The sequence below is a fragment of the Notolepis coatsorum genome, assembly GCF_963971535.1.
Source record: "Notolepis coatsorum genome assembly, chromosome: 17".
NCBI classification, from domain to species: domain Eukaryota; kingdom Metazoa; phylum Chordata; class Actinopteri; order Aulopiformes; family Paralepididae; genus Notolepis; species Notolepis coatsorum.
This window is the reverse complement of record NC_140181.1, coordinates 36783398-36806855: the sequence shown is the minus strand read 5'-3', so window position 1 is coordinate 36806855 and position 23458 is coordinate 36783398. Positions and strand designations below refer to the sequence as shown.

Sequence of the window (23458 nt, the reverse complement as noted above, 5' to 3'; positions counted from 1 at the left end):
ACACACACTGTTTCTACAATCACATCTTTTGAAGTTCATTGATATGGCAAACTTTAAAACTCTGCAAGTTATGTACAAAGCAAGATATAATCAATTATCTGTAAATGTAAGAAACATTTAGAGGACCATTGAACTTAAAAAAACCTGTGATGAAAACAAACCTGAAAATAATGTGTATCTCCTCTTACAGAGCCACCCTGTGGAATGGGTTAGAGGATGAACTAAAATATTGTGAAAACATAAATCAATTCAAAAATTATAAAATGTTCGATAGGTACAGAAGGGAAGAAGAGCATTAATTGCATTTAATTAATAAATACATATGATATTGTATTATACGTTATATTATTACTAGTGCTGTCAATCGATACAAATATTTAATCTGATTAATCGCATGATTGTCCATAGTTAACTCGCGATTAATAGCAAATGAATTGCATTTATTTAAAAAAAAAAATCTTTATCTACCTTAACACATTCCCGGCCAGCCATTAGATGGGCCCCACTCTAGGAAGGCCACCTTTAAATTACAAATGTTCACTGTGTGTCACGTTGTTTGTAGAGCTAAATCTATATTTTATGTTATAGCTATGGATCCAATGTCATTGTCAATTGACAGTATGAACCTTCCGTTCAATATGCCATAAAGACAATTTTTTTTCATCAATATGTTCTCGTTTTATACCGTGGTGAATATGAGTGTTATATCGGAATGATCTGGGATAATTCCTGCAAAGCTATTTATAAGGCGCTAAGCTAATAACGTTAAATCGATTGGCGTTTCGTCCCTACACAAGCTAGAGTTAAAAATCCAAAGAGAATCTGTTAATAAAAGTTTCAATCAATCAAATTTGATTGATTGAAAATGTTATTAACAGATTGCAGAATGGGTACTGTTGTGAAGGATCAGATTAAACTGAATATATATATTTATTTATGGATATATATTTAATAGTATTTGTATATCGTTGATATCCCCTGTATATTCCTTGTACAATATACACTGAATATCCCTTTAGTCTACTAACAGCCCATAATAGTTTCATTCTACCATTGGACGAGAACCTGGCGCCAGCAGCCAAGCCCCTTGGTTCAAGTTCAATCGTGCCGACGAACATGTCGTTACAAGCCCGGTTCCGCGTAGGAATACGTCTGGCGAAATACGAATGGTACTATTTGTTCACAGCGCATATATATATGGCGCAAGTAAAGTAGAACTTTTTTTTAGTCCATTAGTCCTTTACCCTCCAACCTAGTAACAGACGCGAAGCCTCACCCACGACGCACGTGTGGTGCAGTAAGGCCTACTTGGCCTCAGAATAGGCATTGAGACATCGTGTGGATTAATAGTTGAATTGTCATAGTTTGGCACTATACCGTCGAGTGGGACGTATTTCTATTAAGTTAATAATAGTCTATTATGTATGGTGCATCGTTCGGTTAGAGTTATAAAGTGAGCAGTACCCCCATCGTTCCTGACGTTATCTGGAGTCTTAACCAGGCTGGGCAGACCACGTGTGGTGCTTGCATCCGAGGAGCTCCGGGCCAGGACGAGTGGACCTGTACATTGGATTACTTTACCCGGACGACGGCGAGCCTTCCACGGCTTGGATTATCTACGTGCTTTGGGTGCTTTGATTATGCCATGGATAACGGCCAACACTGCTGAGTGTTGGAACTACCCCCCCGAGAGGAGTCCAGGTGAGACGGCGCTCTACCCGAGTGAGGTCGCCTCACGTCTCTTCGTTGTGGACCGGCAGCTACCGTCCACCAGAGGGCCCAGCTGTATTCATCTGCGGACCGAGGTTCTGTGGGCACCGTGTTCAGCACTCTGAATTCTCCCAAGAAATCGTCGGCCAGATGGGATACCGCCAGCGGCTCTCCTAACCCCCCCCCCTACTGTCTTACAACCAGCGGGACCCCCCCTTTAGTGTATCCAGCTATAATCATTTAAGTACCATTGCTATAGTTCCCTAAAGAACCAGGTTGTATACTTGCTCCCTGCGTAACCAGAGATTGGACATTCAATGTTGATTTACCTACTGTTGTGAAGGGCCAGATTAAACCGAATATATATATTTATTTATATATATATATTTAATTGTATTTGTATATTCTCTAATATTCCTTGATATCCCTTGTATATTCCTTGTACAATATGCATTGAATATCCATTCTAGCCTACTGAACATCCCATAATAGTCTCCATTCTACTATTGGTCGAGACCTTGGTGCCAGGCTGCCATACCCCCTAGACCCAGTTCAAACGTACCGCTCAACATGTACGAACAAGTCCTAGTTCCGCGTAGGAATCTGGCTACCGCACCACTAATGGGACTATTTGTTCATAGTGCGTATATATACTGCGCTACTAAAGTAGGACTTCCTTTTCAGTCCAGTTTCTTACCCTCCAATAGAGTGATAGACGTAAAGCCTCCCCGCGACGCCACGTGTGGGAGTAAGGCCAAGTTCGGCCTACCATCGGTATTGAGACATCGTGTATATTAATATTTGAATAGTCATATTTGGCACTATATCGTCGAGTTGGACGTAGTCTATTAAGCTAATAATAGTCTGTTAATATATAGTGCTTCGTGCGGTGAGAATACTACCGTAGTCAGCACCCCATCGTTTCGGGCAGAAAACTGGCTGTTTATCCAGGATGATCGACCCCATGTGAGATTGCACCCGAGGAGCCCCAGAGCCGACGAGCGAGTGGACCTGTATACCGGATTATTCTACCGACGACAGCCCGCCTTCCCAGGCACGGATTATGCTTTGTATACGTTGATTATTCCATGGATAAAGACCCCCGACACTGCCGTGTGTTGGAACCCCCCCCCCCCTGGAGAGGACGCAAGGTGAGGAGACGCTCTGCAAGACGAGGTCGCTTCACGTCTCTCCTCCGTGGACCGGAGGACGCCGGCCCACAAAGAGTCCATCTGCTTTCATCTGCGGTCCAAGGATCGCCGGCGCATTGAACGGCACTACAGTGGGTTCACCTGGGATACCCTTGGCCGGATGAGGCAGCCGGACTCTACCCCCCCCCCCCTTCCTACTCCTGTCGGCTTACAAGCGACCGGATTAACCCCCCTAGTGTATCCAGTCTATAATCATTAAAGTATCATTGCTGTTATTCCTTAACTATTCCAGGTCGTATATGTACCACCTGCGCCTTCAGAGATTGGACATTCTCTATTGATATACCGACGAATACTCTTGCCATAAAAGTGCATACTAATTCCCATTCATAAATGTGATTGATTTGATTAAGTGCTTGCTCTACACACCATCGCTGTGTAGAAATAAAGACCTATTTCTAATTCGTACATTTGTGTTGGATCCGTTTCATCTACGTGACAGTGTTCATCATAATATATTTATGCCGAGTACTGGGTGGCCGAATATTAAGTACAAAGGTAGTGGTAGTAAGTATCATATCTAGTAATACAGTCAGGGAATTGTACCCCTCAGTTACAATTGGTCCTTCGAGCCGGAGGGTAATTAGTGTAATATTAATATAGTGTTATTAATATTGAAATGGCCTATGATGAACACTCCACGAAACGATCCTCCTAACCAACGCCCGCAGCGCGAACGACGGCTCCCTCAGTACTTAGAGGCTTACGCTGTCAGTCAACAACCTAGTCTTCTACTAACAGTAAACGCGGTAAAACTAGAAAGTAAAAGTATGTCTAACCCCAACGCCCAGACTACCCCGACCATAGAGGCCCCTACGGGCTCTAATGTAACTGACCAAGTTCACGGTGGGGACCAGTGGGAACCAGACATGACTTCACACCCCGCCAGTACTGAAGAAGTAGTCCCCGATGAGTCCCGGGAGGAATACAACGCTACCGAGAGAGAACTCGGCAAGGAAGAAGACGGGGAGAGCACCGTGGAGATAGAGCTCCAAGGCTCCGCAAGGAGTACCCCGAGGGAAGGCTCCCCTATACAACCGCCTTCCCCCAGCGAGGCAGAGAGGACCCTACAGCAGGCCTTCCTCATCAGCCTGAACGCCGCTGCTGAACGCGACCGACTGCAGATCCAGCAGCGGAGCGAAGAAGAGCATATACGTCTAGAAATAAGACGCATTCAGAGGGAAGAGAATGTGGCCCGAGACCGAGCAGACAGCCAGCGAGCAGCTGCTGGTGCTCTACGGGACGCAGAGCGCGACAGACAGCAAGCGCAACTAATAGAACAGCTGATCAGACGGACAACACCCTCTCCCTCCGCCAGAGGCTCCAGGAACTCGTCTAGACACACCTCCAGGGCGGCATCCCCTAGCCGAGTAAACAACCCTGAACTTGACCAACAGACGAGGTCTATACCCCCCACAGACCACCTCCCCCCACCGGTCCAAGCGAGACCTAGCAACCGGGAAGGAGCAGCATATCCTGTGGAGAGGCTAAACCAGAGACTACAAGCACTGGATGACCTAACTGAAGACGAAGAGGAAGAGGAGGAGAACCACGCCCGACGACAGCACAGTACTCTACCGGACCAGGAGGTCCGGTACAGCCCAGGCTATACTCCCGCGGAGCTGCGCTACAGACCCCCGACTCTATACCCGGGTGAGCACGACGCACGACCCGCACCGCGGAACAGCACCTGGACAAGCGGGCCATGGTACACTGCCGGTACCAGCCCATACCAAGGAGCGGGAGGAGACTCGCCTAGGAGGCCTCTCCCCCAACGCTCGCCGATGTATCCAGTCAGCGTCATACATTGGCACGCCTATGGTACCCGACTTCACCCAAGAGAACCGGGCCCAGTATACAGAACTCCGCATGTGTCTGGAGACCATGTTGGTGGATGTATTGGATGAACGCCACAAATACGCCATCCTACTGAAGCACTTAAAGGTACCCCGCGCACATAATATAGCGCTCGCCTACGCGACTTCCACCACCCCATACACAGCAGCGCTGGTAGCATTGGACCAGAGGTATGGGCGCATATGGGATTACGTGATCCAGGAGATCCGACACATCGACCGCTTACCCCCAGCAATAGACAATCGAGCACTGGACGACCTGTCCATCAGAGTGCAGTCCCTGGTAGGGATGTTGGGAGCGCAGAGAGAGAAGGGGAGGCATGAACTTTACGCCAACTCAAATGTGGAAAGGATCTTGGAGAAGCTGCCGCCCGCTCGACAGGAGCGTTTTAGGCGGCAGAGAGACCACCGAGACCCGAATGGCCCCGAACCGAACCTCCTCGATCTAGCAGACTTCCTGGCGAGAGAAGTCAGCAGCCTACGGCTAGATACATTCGGACAGAGCACCCCTGGCTCCAGAGAAGGAACCAGACGACTAAATGATGGAAGAAGATCGGTGACTGTGATGCACCAATCGGAGTCAGTACCGAGCAGCAGGAGCCACAGTACCCCCTCCAGAACGGAGAAGTGGAAGATAGTGTGCCCCTACTGTGAGAAAGAACACTGGCTAGCGCAATGTGACTCCTTCCCCAAGCTGAACGCGGAGGAAGCAAGTCAATGGATAAAGTCCAACAAGCGCTGTTTTCGCTGTGCGCGCTCACACATGGCAGCCGAATGCCGCTTAAAGAAAGGGTGCACCAAGTGCGATGGAGCCCATCTGGACATACTTCACGACAGTAACAGACGGCGCCCTTCACCCGCACCATCCAGCAGCAAAGCGAGCGTCATGTACATCGATCCCGCCAGCAGCAGTGGAGCCCGAGTACTCCTAAAAGTAGTGCGTGTGACACTAAGCTACCAGAATAAAGTCCTGGACACTTACGCCGTCCTCGATGACGGGTCAGAGAAGACCCTTCTGCTCGCCTCCGCTGCGGCCCAGCTAGGGCTGCGGGGAAGCGAAACCCAAATGACAATTCGGACAATAAGACGAGATTTGAAGACGATAAAGGGCGAGAATGTCTCATTCTCTATCGCAGCAAGCGGCCAGCCTGAGCGACGGTACCAGATTACAGACGCTTTCACCAGCCAAGAAATAGGACTGTCGCGGTACACATACCCCGTCGCCAAGCTGATGGAGAAATATGTACATCTGCGCAAGTTACCGATCCCGCTCATAGACAATGCTATGCCGACCCTGTTGATAGGCTCCGACCATGCAGACCTCATTGTCCCGATAGACCGGGTTCATACCGGACCCCGAGGCTGTCCTGCAGCAGTCGAGACCCGTTTGGGATGGACTCTCCAAGGCCCGCTCGCCAAATCTCTCAACCGAAGTACAGCCACTAGATGTCTCCACTCCCGAGTCACAGAGGGAGAAACCGCACTCCTGCAACACGTAGAGCGGTTATGGACCTTGGAACAAATGCCCTTTAAGAACGGAAAGAAAGACATTTGCTCTAAAGATGACATTTACGCCATTCACCTCCTCGAGACAGGGACCAAGAGAGTCCCGGTCAACGGCGTGTTGAGATACGCCACGCCACTCCTGCGGCGAGAAGGAATGCCTACTTTCCATGCCAAGACAGACGCCACAGAACGGTACCTGCTGAACACGGAGCGGCGCTTAGCCAAGAACCCCGCCCAAGAGAGTGTATACCGCGCTGAGATTGAGAAGCTCATCACAGCGGGACACGTCACAAAGATGGACATTAAAGAGGCTGACCAGACCACTGAATCGTGGTACGTGCCTCACCACAAGGTCCATCACAACGGTAAAGACCGCATAGTATTTAACTGCAGCTACCAGATCGGATCCCAAAATCTGAATAAAGAGTTACTGCCCGGTCCCACACTCGGCCCCTCCCTACTCGGCGTTCTACTCCGCTTCCGCCAGGAAAAGGTGACCATCAGCGGGGACATTAAAGGAATGTTCCTGCAGGTGAGATTAGTAGAGGAGGACAAGCCCCTGTTACGGTTCCTATGGAGAGAGAAGCCAGGAGATGAGCACCCAGCCATCTACCAATGGGAAGTCCTCCCCTTCGGAACGACGTGCAGCCCCTGCTGTGCTACATTGGCACTACAGAAACATGTAGCAGAGGACCCAGCAGCGGACGAAGAGGTCCGACACAGCGTAAAGAACAGCTTCTACGTAGACAACTGTCTACAAAGCCTTTCAACCCAGGAAGAAGCCGAGGCTCTCCTGATTAAACTCCGCGCCTCATTGATCAAAGGCGGCTTTGATCTCAGGCAGTGGGCCAGCAGCGATCCGCAAGTACTGCGCAGCCTCTCCTCCGAGGACAAGGCAGCCAGCAGCGAGACCTGGATGGCTACAATCCCGGGAGAAGCCCAGGAGATGACCCTGGGATTGGTGTGGCGATTCAAAACAGATTCGCTTCACTACAGACACAAGCCCCTGACTACGGACCAGGGAAGGCCGGCGGCGGCGCCGACCACCAGACGGAGTGTGTACACAACACTCGCCCGACAATATGACCCGCTAGGATGTATTCTACCGTACACCACCAGGGCAAAAATGATTGTACGAGCATTGTGGGACAAGGACCAGGGCTGGGACGACCCCATTCCCGCACACCTTGCATCCACCTGGAGAGAGTGGGAGATGGAGCTCCACTCACTCCCAGGCGTTAATATGCGCCGAAGCTACTTCCCACCCACGGTGAGGCCAGAGACATGTAAAATGGACTTACACGTCTTCAGTGACGCCTCAGAGGTCGCATACGGATCAGTAGCCTACTTGCGGGCCCAAGAAAAGGGGGGAGAGATCTACACAGCATTTGTCCTCGCCCGCTCGAGAATAGCCCCACGCAAGCAACAATCTATCCCACGTCTAGAGCTCTGCGCAGCCCTAGCCGGAGCGCACCTAGCCACGCTCATCCAACGTGAGCTCACCATACCGGTGTCTAGAACAATCCTGTGGTCAGATTCCACGACAGTACTCGCCTGGATCAAATCGGACTCATGCAAGTACAAAGTCTTCGTGGGAGTCAGAGTCACCGAGATTCAAGACTTAACCGAAGAGTTAACCGGAGAAACAGAGTGGCGCTACGTTGATACAAAACAGAACCCAGCTGACGTCATCACCCGGGGAATGCCCCTGGATGACCTCACCCGTCGCAATGTCTACAGTGACGGCCCAGCATTCCTAAAGCTCCCGGAAGGAGAGTGGCCCACGCCTATCCCGAGGAAAGCCAGTCAGGAGGAGGCTGAGAATAAGAAGCCTGTGTTCTGTGGATTGAGCACTGTTATCTCCGCAGACCCCAACACACTCCTGATGGGGCGGCTAGATCCCGCGTTACCCCAGACAATGTACCGGCCTGAAGAAGCGAACGGCCGACGAATGTGGAGGTACAGCCAAGTATTAGCCGACAAGTTTTGGAGCAGTTTCCTACTGCACTACCTACCGTCTCTACAGACCCGCCAGAAGTGGGTAAAGGAGAGAGACAATTTGACAGAAGGAACAGTCGTCATGATTATTGATCAATCACTGCCCAGAGCTATGTGGCCGGCCGGCCGCGTAAGCAAAGTGATCACCGGTGCCGACGGCAAGGTCCGAGCAGCTGAAGTGCTTGTCCAGGGTCGCACTTACACCCGTCCCGTGGCGAGGCTCATAGAACTGCCCCGACTCCCAGACACAATCGATGATGACCATGACCCTATAACCCTATGACTTTGTGAAGTTGACTGACCCCTACAGCAAACCCTTATGTGTAAATAGACAACGCGATTAATCTGTCTCTGCTTAACTGATTAGGTCTGGGACCAATCAGGGGGTGGCTGTTGTGAAGGGCCAGATTAAACCGAATATATATATTTATTTATATATATATATTTAATTGTATTTGTATATTCTCTAATATTCCTTGATATCCCTTGTATATTCCTTGTACAATATGCATTGAATATCCATTCTAGCCTACTGAACATCCCATAATAGTCTCCATTCTACTATTGGTCGAGACCTTGGTGCCAGGCTGCCATACCCCCTAGACCCAGTTCAAACGTACCGCTCAACATGTACGAACAAGTCCTAGTTCCGCGTAGGAATCTGGCTACCGCACCACTAATGGGACTATTTGTTCATAGTGCGTATATATACTGCGCTACTAAAGTAGGACTTCCTTTTCAGTCCAGTTTCTTACCCTCCAATAGAGTGATAGACGTAAAGCCTCCCCGCGACGCCACGTGTGGGAGTAAGGCCAAGTTCGGCCTACCATCGGTATTGAGACATCGTGTATATTAATATTTGAATAGTCATATTTGGCACTATATCGTCGAGTTGGACGTAGTCTATTAAGCTAATAATAGTCTGTTAATATATAGTGCTTCGTGCGGTGAGAATACTACCGTAGTCAGCACCCCATCGTTTCGGGCAGAAAACTGGCTGTTTATCCAGGATGATCGACCCCATGTGAGATTGCACCCGAGGAGCCCCAGAGCCGACGAGCGAGTGGACCTGTATACCGGATTATTCTACCGACGACAGCCCGCCTTCCCAGGCACGGATTATGCTTTGTATACGTTGATTATTCCATGGATAAAGACCCCCGACACTGCCGTGTGTTGGAACCCCCCCCCCTGGAGAGGACGCAAGGTGAGGAGACGCTCTGCAAGACGAGGTCGCTTCACGTCTCTCCTCCGTGGACCGGAGGACGCCGGCCCACAAAGAGTATCATTGCTGTTATTCCTTAACTATTCCAGGTCGTATATGTACCACCTGCGCCTTCAGAGATTGGACATTCTCTATTGATATACCGACGAATACTCTTGCCATAAAAGTGCATACTAATTCCCATTCATAAATGTGATTGATTTGATTAAGTGCTTGCTCTACACACCATCGCTGTGTAGAAATAAAGACCTATTTCTAATTCGTACATTTGTGTTGGATCCGTTTCATCTACGTGACAGTGTTCATCATAATATATTTATGCCGAGTACTGGGTGGCCGAATATTAAGTACAAAGGTAGTGGTAGTAAGTATCATATCTAGTAATACAGTCAGGGAATTGTACCCCTCAGTTACACCTACGAATACTCATTTGCCTTACAAGTGCATTTCAAATCATAAATGTCATTAAGTGAACGTTGTATATACCCTTTGCTATATAAAATATTCGATTTATACATTTGTGTGGACTTCGTTTCATCAGGTGGGAAAGTGTTCATCATATCTATATCATGTACTGGATGGCCAGAAGTTAAAGTACAAGCGGTAGTGGTTTAATAATACCATACTTATCAATACAGTCAGGGAATTGTACCCCTCAGTTACAGGTACAATACAGTAAGGCTCAATACATACAATTGTTAAGGGGATGCAGACCAGAGAAAGACTTTCGTCTTGTTTACACCAGGGTCCCCCATTTTCAATTCATAATGAATTATAAGTAGGGTGCAACTGGCACCGTGCAATCCATTCTTTGTGGATCTAGCCCTTAAGTGTTATTAGCTAAATATGAGTTTATAAAAATCTCTGCACATTGCACCGGAAAACGGACGATTTAGACGCAAGAAGAAGAAGCACTTATGAAATCGCTGTAGTCCTAAGAACGAGGAGACCCAGGGCTTCTTCTGGACATCTAAATTTCATAAAACTACACTACCCAGCTCACAACAAAAATTTGATTATATCTCAAACCTCAACGTTATTGCCATAAAATACAACGTATATTGTTTCTTTACCTTTCTGTGAACGTCTAGGAAAAATCTGCGTCGCAATCTGGTGAAAATGGCGGAGCTATGTACAGTACATTATATAAAAGTAACTGTACAGTAGATTTCATTCATTGTACTGTCACAGTCTTTCCTGCCCTGTGTGCCTGGTGGTACTAAATCCAGGCACACTGGAAAGAGGAGATTTGGCCCAATCCATAGAATTATGACTTGGCCATAATTAGGTAATTTATAGGCCTGATATTCTATATTCTAAATTCCAATTTCAAATTGCATGTGTCCGAGTGGCAAAATTCAGCACTGTATCTACAAAACCCCCTGTAAATCATCTGCCCTTTATTAATTTGCTTAGCTTTTTTGTACACTCAAGAAGGTGGTGAATGAACTCAGTTCTAAATTTGTCATGTCTGGTCAATAAAAAATTGGCGTTATTCACCATCAAAGATGGAAAAAAATAACTATAATACTAATTTTTATTACATGGCGTTTTAACATTCGCCAAAATGCTTGATTGTGATTGGTGAATAGCGCTCGGTTGCCCCTAACAGCGGTCAATTATTTCTCGGGCAACGCGCAATAATGACCGCTGTTAGCGGCAACAGAGCGCTATTGACCAATCACAAGCATTTTGATCGCAGTCACGAAAGCTAAGCTTTACCATTATGCACAGCTGCACTACATCAGGTGCAATCAAGTCCACACACCTGCCGGCGATGGCAGAGGAGCAACAGAACAACTGTGTCTGCATTTGATCTCGTCTTGTCGATGGTGTAAAATGAATTACGTATATTGTCAGTAAGTTAGCCCTGTAATAAGCGGGACAATGTATAGCTATACTCGGTCATTGTCGCAAAATAATTGACCTTCACTGCGCCTCGGTGTTCCAGAACGCTGTGTTGGTCAATTATTTTGCGACAATGACCTCGTAGGTATACATTATCCCTTACATATTCCCTTTTGGTTCATTACAGACACAATATTTCTGATACATGGAATACATTCCTTGAGGTCCATAGATGTCCCTAGATACCACGAACATGCAAATGGACCTTGTAGAAGTGGAGCAATATATTATATGGCTAGGGCTTCTTAAGAGGTTAAGAGGTTAAGAGGTTACCCTACTTGGATAAAAATCCTTCTAGGAAGAGGGGTTAACTAATGAATAATACTAGTTAATAACGGTATTAGTCATTAACCTACTTGGATATAAATCCTCCAGATTCACAGCGCTGCCTGGCATCTGTCCCTTCTAGAAACAGTAGTTCAGGTTGGTGCAGGACATCCACCAGGACAGACAGCTCAGCGTTGACCAGTGGCTTCAACCGTTCCTCCAGGGTGTTGATGATGTCCTGGCAGACACAGACACACACAGACACAGATACACACACAGACACACAGACCTGTATTACTATTCACCATTATCTCTTAATTTCCTGTGGCTGCACTCTGTGATAAATATGCTACTGTCCCTATCCCCAAACCAAATAATGCAATGCAATGCAACAATGCATCTATAAGCACATACATGTTAAGCTCATTATCCTTATAACAAAGATATGTGTAAAGAAACAGAACAAGGAGCTTGGTGTTTTTCTTTCAAAATGTACAGACTCTGAAGGATAATACATCCCTTCTTAAATACTATGTCACAAGCTTATAGGAAGTTGAAAGACAAAAGGCAAGTCAGCAGTGTCCTCGTTGCCTAGAATCATGAGGTGAATTATCTGTGAAGACATTTCATAGGTTCATGTCCTAACCCTAGATCACTGGGTATGAACAGGGAGCAACTCTTATTAACCTACCAATCACTGGAAGTCCATTATTTTTCAATAGAGCTGAACACCCTGGGAAAACAATATTATCCTACATGTAGTTTCACCATGGTGTTTTTGTAGTCCTACCTCTAGTTTATCTATTGTGTTTTTGTAGTCCTATCTGTAATTTATCTATGATGTTCTTGTAGTCCCCAGGGTTGCTGGGAGCTGTAGTCATACCTGTAGTTTCTCTATGGTGTTTTTGTAGTCCTACCTGTAGTTTCTATATGGTGTTTGTTTTGCAGTCCTACCAGTAGTTTCTCCATGGTGTTTTTGTAGTCCTACCTGTAGTTTCTCTATGATGTTTTTGTAGTCCCAGGGGTTGCTGGGAGCTGTAGTCCTAGAGGAGCGTGAGGAGGACGTATAGTGTGGGTTGGAACGGGACAGAGAGCTGAGAGCAGAACTAGACAACATAGAGGTGATCTGAGCATCCAGGTCCAGAGGAAGAGGGATAGAGCGATTCTTAGCTAGGAGAGACAGAGAAGGAGATAGAGAGGGAGAGAGAGGGGGAGAGAGCGAGAAGTATATAACATTAAATGTGTAGGCTATTGATGAGATTATTGTTTATGTGTGTGGAAGTGTAATGTGCACAAATGTATCCATGTGTGTGTGTGCGTGTGTGTGTGTGTGTGTGTGTGTTCAAGATTCAAGAGATTTATTCGTCACATACATACCCGAGACATGTAGTGAAATCAAGGTGTTTGATTGTGCAAACAATACAAATTGTGAGGTTTTGTCCGCTCCCCACCCACTCGCTCCGTTCCTTTAAGGTATTTTTGTTAATCAATTGCATTTCCCGCCTCATGCTTCTTTCCTGTAAGATGCCGTGTTGATTGGTGCTCTCCCCACCACACGCTTCTGGAGCAATGATCAATTTCATCCCGCAGCTGTCACAGCTTGTCATTAGCGCACCGTGGCTTTATATACCCTGATCTCCCTAATATCGATGTTGGATCGTTTTGAATATTCCCTGCATCTGCCTTTCTTTCCCGTCGCTGTCTGTTGCTCCCCAGGACTCTCGTGAAGTATCCCTGTTGGAGAACCTGATTCCCCGTACGAAGCTACGCCTCGTTTATCTGCCCGCTTTACGCGTTGCGCTCTGGTGAGTTTTTGGAAACAGTCCTTTTTGGATCAATCGTTTTTGTGTGTTTGTGAAACACCGAAGAGATCCCGTTTTTGTTATACTGTTCTCACCTATTTTTTGTTGTTGGATTTACACGTTGGATTACCTTATTGTTTTTTCTCTGGACACTGCTAACTGTGTGTATCACACCGAAGATCAAGTCACTTGGATTTATTGTTTGGATCAGTCACCTCTCTGTTTCTATTGTGCGCTGAGCTAACTGGGATTTCTCTCTCTCTCTCCGCTTCCACCTGGAGTGTATGCTGGGGGGATCTGCAGAGCGGCTCAGACGTCACAGGCAAATTCCTCACCATCACCTTCTGGGAGAATCTGCAGAGCCGCAAACATTCTTCACATGCCAGATTCCCCGTTTGTTCTGTTCTCCACCTAATTCAATCTTGTGACTCTGTGAATAAACACGCCCTTGTTTTTGGCTAACTCTGAAACAACTCTCTCTGTGCCGTTGCGCTTGGGGTCGGTTACAAACCCTAACATTACGATCCAACCATGATGACCCCAGCCGACACAGAGAGAGTCAGAACAGCATTGGCAGTCCAGATAGAGTTAACCAAGGAACACAGCCAACAGCTAGACAGGGCTGCGGCTGCTGTACGGGAACTCCGAGAGCAGGTCCTGCCTATTCAGGGGTCCCTGGGCGCTCTGGCTAGCCAGCAGTCTAGTATTCTCCTCCACTTACACACGCTGAGTGATACCGTTAACACCTTGCTTGTAACCCCACTTCCTTCAGGAGCCTTGGCCGGAGCATCACCCGCAGCCCTGGCAGGCCCCGCGCCTCCCGATCCCGCACCTCGGGAGCCCCGTCTCTCCGAACCACGGCTGTTCGACGGTAACTTCGAGGATTGTGCCACATTCATCATGCAATGTGAGTTGGTTTTTCGTCATCAACCCAGTCGTTTCACTTCAAGGGGAGCCCAAGTGGCCTACATGACTAACTTGCTCTCAGGCCGGGCAGCCCAGTGGGTCACTGCCTCCTGGGCAATGGAGGCAGACTTCTGTTTCTCCTACCCAGACTTTGTGGCTGAGCTCCGCAGGGTTTTCCACCATCCAGCCCGTGGTCTGGACCCTGGAGCCCGGTTGGGTACCTTCCGGCAGGGCAGCGGCGGGGTTACCGACTACGTGCTGGAGTTCAGACTGGCGGCTACGGAGAGCGGTTGGAACGACCAAGCACTTCGTCTTACCTTCATGAGGGGGCTCAACGACGCAGTCAGGGACCAGCTCGCGACCCGTGAGGAACCTGAGTCCCTCGAGGACCTGTTCAGCCTCGCCATTCGCATCGACGGACGCCTCCAGGAGAGAAGACGTGAGAGAACCCGACAGGGACCTCCAGAGGTACTCCGGACCCCCCGTACTCGTGACGGTACTGCTGGTCGCCCTGCTCCCAACACGACTGGTGGTTTTTTCCCCTCCCGTTCGGTACCCGAGGAGGAACCCATGCAGCTGGGACGATCTCATCTGAGCCAGGCTGAACGGGAGGCGAGGTTCAGGTCCGGCCTTTGCCTCTACTGCGGTCGGGAGGGACACCGTATCGCCAACTGCCCCACCCGGCCAAAAGACCAGGCTCGCCGGGACCCCGGGAGATCCTGGTGAGCCGTTTTTCTCGTTCCCAGAGCCGTGCACCACCTGGCCATCTGATGAGCGTCACCCTGGCCTGGGCGGACCAACGGGCCACGGTGGAGGCACTCATTGACTCGGGGGCAGACGAGAGTTTCCTAGACTTCGAGTTTGCTACCCGGGCCAACATTCCACTTGAGGACCTAGTGAGGCCATTGGAGGTATTCGCATTGGACCAACACCGCCTGGCTGACATCACTCAATGCACCTGCCCTGTCCTGCTCACCATTGCTGGTAACCACGTTGAGAGACTCCAGTTCCTTATCACCAGATCCCCTCTTGTCCCAGTAGTCCTGGGCCGGCCCTGGCTCGCGCTGCACGAGCCCCACATCGCCTGGTCCTCCGGTACCATCAAGGGCTGGAGCTCCTCCTGTCATGCCCAGTGTCTTCAGGCGGCGTCCTGTCCCCCGCCCCGGAGATCCGTTGGTGAGCCGCCTCCGGACCTCTCGACCATACCCCCCGAGTACCACGACCTCATGGAGGTTTTCAGTAAGTCCAGGGCTCAGGCCCTTCCGCCTCACCGGCCTTACGACTGTGCCATCGACCTCCGCTCAGGGGCTCCCCTTCCCGGCAGCCGCCTCTACAGTCTGACCGTCCCGGAGAAGGCGGCGATGGATCAATACATCTCTGAGTCCTTGGAAGCAGGACTCATTCGGCCTTCCTCCTCTCCTGTGGCGGCCGGTTTCTTCTTTGTTGGGAAGAAGGACGGGGACCTTCGACCCTGCATCGACTATCGCCAGCTCAACGAGATCACCATTAAGAACAAGTATCCTCTACCTCTCATGAACTCCACTTTCGAGCCTCTCACCCAGGCTACCGTCTTTACCAAGCTGGACCTCCGGAGTGCCTACCATCTAGTCCGTATCCGTGAGGGCGATGAATGGAAGACCACCTTCAAGACTCCCAGGGGCCACTACGAGTACCTGGTGATGCCGTTCGGCCTCACCAACGCTCCGGCGGTATTCCAGGCGCTCATGAACGACGTCCTTCGTGACATGCTGGAGGAGTTTGTGGTAGTATACCTAGACGACATCCTCATCTTCTCCAAGACCCTCGAGGAACACATCCAGCATGTCCGCCGTGTGCTGGAGCGCCTCCTCCACAATCGGCTCTTCGTCAAGGCGGAGAAGTGCCGATTCCACTCCGACTCCGTTGATTACCTGGGCTTCATCGTGGAGAAGGGCTTGACCCGAGCTGATCCTCGCAAGATCCAGGCCGTGGAGGAATGGCCTGAACCCACCTCTCGGAAGGAGTTACAGAGCTTCCTCGGGTTCGCCAACTTCTACCGAAGGTTCATCCGGAACTACAGTCAAGTGGCGGAACCGCTTACCAGACTGACCTCTCCCGCCCTGCCGTTCGACTGGTCCCCAGCGGCGTGTGCTGCGTTCCGCTCCCTCAAGAAGAGGTTCACTTCCGCCCCGATCTTGCTCCATCCAGACCCCAAGAGACAGTTCATCGTTGAGGTGGACGCCTCGGATACTGGACTGGGAGCTATCTTATCCCAGCGGTCGGCAACGGACCAGAAGGTACATCCGTGCGCCTTCTACTCGCGTCGGTTCCTCCCTGCCGAGAGGAACTATGACATCGGCAATCGGGAGCTGCTGGCGGTTGTGGCTGCCTTGGAGGAGTGGCGTCATTGGCTAGAGGGGGCCGAGGAGCCGTTTACCATTTGGACGGACCACAAGAACCTGACGTACATCCGTGCTTCCAAGCGCCTCAATGGCCGGCAGGCAAGATGGGCCAGCTTCCTCAGTCGGTTCGACTTCTCGCTGACGTTTTGCCCTGGTTCCCGCAACACGAAGGCCGACTCCCTGTCCCGGTTACACTCCAAGGGGGCTCCAACCACTGAGGACCCGACTCCCATCCTCCCGGAGGCCAGGGTGGTAGGAGTCGTCACCTTGGGCATCGAGCGGGTGGTAAGGCGTGCCCTACGCTTCCATCGCGCTCCAGGCAATGTACCGGTTCATCGTCTCTTCGTCCTTGACTCGGTCCGGTCCCGGGTCCTCCAGTGGGGCCATACCAGCCGGTTCGCCTGCCACCCGGGCGTTCATCGCACGTTCTCCTTCCTGGCTCGTCGATTCTGGTGGCCCACCATGAGGAACGACGTCAAGGAGTTCGTACTGGCCTGCGCGGTCTGCGCCCGCAGCAAGGCCTCCCACCAGGCACCCTCCGGGCTATTACAGCCGCTTCCCATTCCGAGCCGTCCTTGGTCACATGTGGCGCTGGACTTCGTCACAGGTCTTCCCTCCTCCCAGGGGAACATGTGCCTTCTGACCGTGGTGGATCGGTTCAGCAAGGGGGTTCACCTCGTGGCCCTTCCCAAACTTCCCTCGGCGGCCGAGACGGCGGACCTCCTGACACACCACGTGTTTCGCCTCCATGGTTTTCCCCAGGACGTCGTCTCGGACCGGGGGCCCCAGTTCACTTCCCAGGTATGGTGGGCTTTTTGCAAGGGATTGGGGGCAACGGTCAGTCTTTCCTCTGGTTATCATCCCCAGACTAACGGACAAACGGAGAGGATGAACCAGAGCGTGGAGTCTGCTCTTCGGTGTGTGGCTGCCGAGAGACCAGCTTCTTGGAGCCGTTTCCTTCCCTGGGTCGAGTACTCCATCAACTCCATGGTCAGTTCCGCCACCGGCCTCTCACCCTTTGAGGTATCCCTGGGCTACCAACCCCCTCTTTTCCCTGCACAGGAGACGGAGGTGGCAGTTCCCTCCGTACAGGACCACCTCGACCGGTGCCGTCGGGTCTGGGAGATCGCCAGGACCGCGCTGCTCCGGTCATCAGAGCGCGCCTGTCGTGGGGCTGACCGGCGCCGGGTTCCTGCGCCGACGTACCACCCTGGGCAGAGGGTGTGGCTTTCCGCGAGGGACCTCCCACTTCGGTCCTCGGCCAAGAAACTTAACCCCCGGTTCGTCGGACCTTTCGAGGTTCTGAAGGTACTCAGTCCGGCGGCGGTGCGTCTTAAGCTTCCTGCGTCCATGCACATTCACCCCGTTTTCCATGTGTCCCGGGTTAAGCCTGTCTCTCTCAGTCCCCTGATGCCTCCTGCTCCGGATCCACCTCCTCCCAAGATGGTGGACGGTCACCCCCAGTGGCAGGTCCGCCGGTTGATGGGCGTTCGACGGCGGGGTCGGGGGTTCCAGTACCTGGTGGACTGGGAGGGGTACGGTCCGGAGGAACGGAGCTGGGTCTCCCGCCAGCTCATCGTGGATCCTGGCCTGATCACCGACTTCCATCGTGCCCATCCGGGCAAGCCGGGTCGGCCTGGTCGGGTGGCTCCCGTGGAGGGGGGGGGTACTGTGAGGTTTTGTCCGCTCCCCACCCACTCGTTCCGTTCCTTTAAGGTATTTTTGTTAATCAATTGCATTTCCCGCCTCACGCTTCTTTCCTGTAAGATGCCGTGTTGATTGGTGCTCTCCCCACCACACGCTTCTGGAGCAATGATCAATTTCATCCCGCAGCTGTCACAGCTTGTCATTAGCGCCCCGTGGCTTTATATACCCTGATCTCCCTAATATCGATGTTGGATCGTTTTGAATATTCCCTGCATCTGCCTTTCTTTCCCGTCGCTGTCTGTTGCTCCCCAGGACTCTCGTGAAGTATCCCTGTTGGAGAACCTGATTCCCCGTACGAAGCTACGCCTCGTTTATCTGCCCGCTTTACGCGTTGCGCTCTGGTGAGTTTTTGGAAACAGTCCTTTTTGGATCAATCGTTTTTGTGTGTTTGTGAAACACAGAAGAGATCCCGTTTTTGTTATACTGTTCTCACCTATTTTTTGTTGTTGGATTTACACGTTGGATTACCTTATTGTTTTTTCTCTGGACACTGCTAACTGTGTGTATCACACCGAAGATCAAGTCACTTGGATTTATTGTTTGGATCAGTCACCTCTCTGTTTCTATTGTGCGCTGAGCTAACTGGGATTTCTCTCTCTCTCTCCGCTTCCACCTGGAGTGTATGCTTGGGGGATCTGCAGAGCGGCTCAGACGTCACAGGCAAATTCCTCACCATCACCTTCTGGGAGAATCTGCAGAGCCGCAAACATTCTTCACATGCCAGATTCCCCGTTTGTTCTGTTCTCCACCTAATTCAATCTTGTGACTCTGTGAATAAACACGCCCTTGTTTTTGGCTAACTCTGAAACAACTCTCTCTGTGCCGTTGCGCTTGGGGTCGGTTACAAACCCTAACACAAATAATAGAATAAAATAGAATAGATAATAAAATAGACATGATAAAATGTACTAAGATAAAATACAATATAATGCTAAGCTTACAAATTAAAGGTAATGAGTCCTATATACACTATACAATATACTATACAATATACAGTTATACTATATATAACTATACTATACTAGCTATACTAACTGTTTATTCCATTCACCACTTTTAGCTCTATTTTAGCCTTATTTTAGCTCTTTTTTAGCCCTATGTATTTGTCCATCTTGTTTTTAACACATACTAAATAAGTGTATGTTATGTATGAACTGTTTCCATTAACTGTTTTTAAATTGCTGTTATGCTGTGATGGACATCTGAATCTCCCCTCGGGGATAAATACAGGTTTTCAATTCAATTCAATTCAACTATACTATACAAAAACATAGTTGTGTTTTTTAAAGTGACCTTTTCTTTTGGGTTTAAAGTGACCTGTAGTGTGTTTGTGTGTGAGAGAGTGCAGGATGTGTGGTGTGTGTGTGTGTGTGTGTGTGTGTGTGTGTGTGTGTGTGTGTGTGTGTGTGTGTGTGTGTGTGTGTGTGTGTGTGTGTGTGTGTGTGTGTGTATTACCAGTCAGAGCCAGTGTTCTGATGCAGGTCTCCACCAGGCCTCTGTGTTGTTGTTGTAACCAGGGACAGTCTAGCAGCCTGACGCTTGACTGAAGCAGCTGAATCAGTATGGTGTGATGCGTCTATAGACACAACAATATACAATGTGTTATATTCAATATATACAGTATATGTATGTATGCATGTATACAGTATGTATGCATGTAGTATAAGTATATTATATGAAGTATATTAACCTGTAGTGAAGTATATTAACCTGTAGTGAAGTGTATTAACCCTTTCACTACCACACTACAGACGGTTAACCTTCTGTAGTGTGGTAGTGAAAGTGTTAACCCTTTGTAGTGTAGTAGTGAAGGGGTTAACCTGGTGAAGTATACTGACCTGTAATGAAGTGCTGTTTTCAGAGAAGGGGGAGCTGAAGAAGGCGTTGATGGTGTCAAACACTACGTTGATGATATACTTCTCTAAGATAGGGTCTGACAGACGCTTCTCTCTCTTACTACATACCTACAGGAAGAGATGAGAGGAAGAGAAGAGAAGAGAAGATTGGAGAGAAGAAGAGAGGAGAGGAATTCTTATGAGAGTGCATTTTTATAATTATATTGTATATTATATATGAGGTCCTACCCTACTATACTGTATAATATAGTTAGTTATATTATAGTTATATTGTTATATGAGGTTCTACCCTCTGCTCTGCCCATGGACCTAAGATATGTGGTCTCAGTTAACACTTTTAAAAAGCAGCTAAAGACTGTGTTGTTCAAACAAGCTTTTGGCTAACTATGTCTTTTTATCTGTTTTGTTTTGTTTTCTTTCACGTTTTTTAATTACTTTCTTTTAACATGCTGCTCTCCTTGCACTTTACTGATGTTTTTATATTTGAAGCACTTTGTGACCCTGGTCTGTGAAAGGTGCTATATAAATAAACTTTACTTACTTACATACTTACTTACCCTAGCATAATATATTATATAGTTAGTTATATTATAGTTATATGGTATATTATATATGATGTCCTACCTTAGGATAATATATAATATAGTTAGTTATATTATAGGTATATTATATGTTATATACTCTAGCCATGTCGACAGTGAAGTCTTCAAACAGTCTCCAGATGTGGTTTGATGTGTAGATCTCCTTCATCTCCACCTCAGTGTCCACGTAGCAGTGGTTCACAAAGTTCACGTAGGCTATCTTCACCTAGACACACACACACACACACACACACACACACACACACACACACACACACACACACACACACACACACACACACACACCGCAATAAAGCAGTAAGAACAGTGATGATAGAAATAATGAACATCTGATTGAAGTCGAATACAAACACAAACACATGTGCTCAGTACCTCAGTGATGCAGTCTTCATGCGTGACCACTCTCACTACGTCCTCTAGGGGGAGCAGTGAGGTACATTTGATCTCTGTATAAACATTCTTCCCCTCTGCACAAGCTGCTAACAGTTCCACCAGAGATATATGATATCTGAGAGAGAAAGAGAGAGAGAGAGAGAGAGAGAGAGAGAGAGAGAGAGAGAGAGAGAGAGAGAGAGAGAGAGAGAGAGAGAGAGGGAGGGAGAGAGAGAGAGATGCCAGAGAAAGAAAGGGAGATGATAGAGAAAGAGATAGATGACACAGACAGAGATGACACACAGATAGAGATGATAAAGAAATAGAGAGATGATAGAGAAAGAGAGAGAGATGATAGAGAAACAGAGAGTGAATAAATGAGAGAATAAAAAGAGGGGTGGGAGGTACATAACATAATAATAATACATATACATAACATAATAATATACACATACTGTACATAACATAATAATATACATATATAACACAATAATATACACATACATAACATAATTCTATACATATATAACGTACAAATATACATATATAACATAATAATATACATATACATAACATAATAATATACATAACATGAAACACATAGAACACAAATCAATTTATCATGGTTTATACAATGATATATATAATATACAATATAATGATTTTGCAGGTTGAAAAAACCCTCAGCACGGAACTAGGCAAAATCTGCATATGGCTCGCTGATAACAAACTATCATTACACATGGGCAAAACAGAGTCCATTCTCTTCGGTTCAAATAACAAACTCAGCAAGACCGACGGCTTCTCAGTTACAGTGGGTGACAATATTGTCACAAGGAAAGACGAAATTACCTACCTGGGTTCCATCCTAGAGGCAAATCTTTCCTGTGACAAAATGGCATCCAATGTAATAAAAAAAGTCAACCAACGAACTAGATTCTTGTACCGGATCTCCTCTCTGGTAAACAAGAATACCCTGAGGACTCTGGCAGGAGCACTCATTCAAGGGTACTATGACTATGCGTGCACCTCATGGTACCAAAGCACCTCAAAGGCGCTTAAAACAAAATTACAAACATCACAAAACAAACTGGTCAGACTACTACTTGACCTGAACCCCAGAACCCACCTCACCCCTGCCCACTTTGCCAACCTAGGATGGCTTAGAGTAGACGACAGAGTACAGCAACTTGCAATGGGCCTGGTCTACAAGATACACTATACGACCGGGGTGCCCATGTACATGTCAAAATACTTCCCAAAGGTCAGTGAATACCACAACCACTACACCAGAGGAAGCTCAACAAATCATGTTAAACCCAGATTCGGCTCAAACAAGGGACTAAACACGTTTCGCAATTATGCCACAACAATGTGGAACGCCCTACCCAAAGCTGTAAAGGAATGTGAATCCCTGCCCACATTCAAAACCGCCCTTAAAGAGCACCTACGGGAGGCTGCAATTCGAAACTGGCCACCGTAAATGCCCAAAACCCCCACCACCTCCTAATAGACAGTCTCCTCCCCACCGCATGTATATATTCCCTCCCCGCCGTATGTATATTCCCCTCCCACCCACCCACCCCCTCCTAATGTACAGTCCCCTCCCCATCATATGTATATACTCTGTCAGGATCTAGGGGTAACAGTACTGTATATTTGAATACCGCCTATGTCACAAATGTATCAGTACTAAATACCTATATGTCCCTATGCCATAAATGTCATGTATGTTATGTATGTCATAAATGTCTATATGAATTGAAAATGGGGGACCCTGATGGAAACAAGACAAACGTCTTTCTCAGGTCTGCATCCCCTTAACAATTGTATGTATTGAGCCGTACTGTATTGTACCCATTCTGCAATCTGTTAAATAAAGTTTTCATTCATTCATTCAGCATGCAAATTTCTCGATTCTGATTGGCTGAAACAGTCAAGTTACACGTGGTTATTTCTTATAACCCACGCTCGTGGTCCCAGAACCCGCCCACAACCGAATTACAATCACTCCGCCATTCGTGGTTTTAGAAATGAAAGCAAGATGGCGGACAATAATCTTTACGAATGGATATGTTTAAAGCGTCATAACGACTAAATCAAAAACGATTCTGTCACGGCGAATGTGTTAGTTTCTTACACAATGTTGGA

At 48.3% G+C, this 23458-nt stretch overlaps 1 protein-coding gene across 1 annotated transcript in view; it reads right to left on the bottom strand.

The window, feature by feature from the left end:
• itpr3 (inositol 1,4,5-trisphosphate receptor, type 3) overlaps positions 1 to 23458 on the bottom strand; it is a gene marked incomplete at its 3' end in the record, with an annotated part of 178829 nt that overhangs the window by 33097 nt on the left and 122274 nt on the right. Inside the window, exons 35-40 of the mRNA XM_084333416.1 lie at positions 21308 to 21443; positions 21015 to 21140; positions 20316 to 20441; positions 19933 to 20053; positions 12670 to 12851; positions 11771 to 11919 (exon numbers count right to left, since the gene is read on the bottom strand). Coding sequence (XP_084189542.1) covers positions 11771 to 11919; positions 12670 to 12851; positions 19933 to 20053; positions 20316 to 20441; positions 21015 to 21140; positions 21308 to 21443 — 840 coding nt within the window. The remainder of the gene's footprint in view (positions 1 to 11770; positions 11920 to 12669; positions 12852 to 19932; positions 20054 to 20315; positions 20442 to 21014; positions 21141 to 21307; positions 21444 to 23458) is intronic.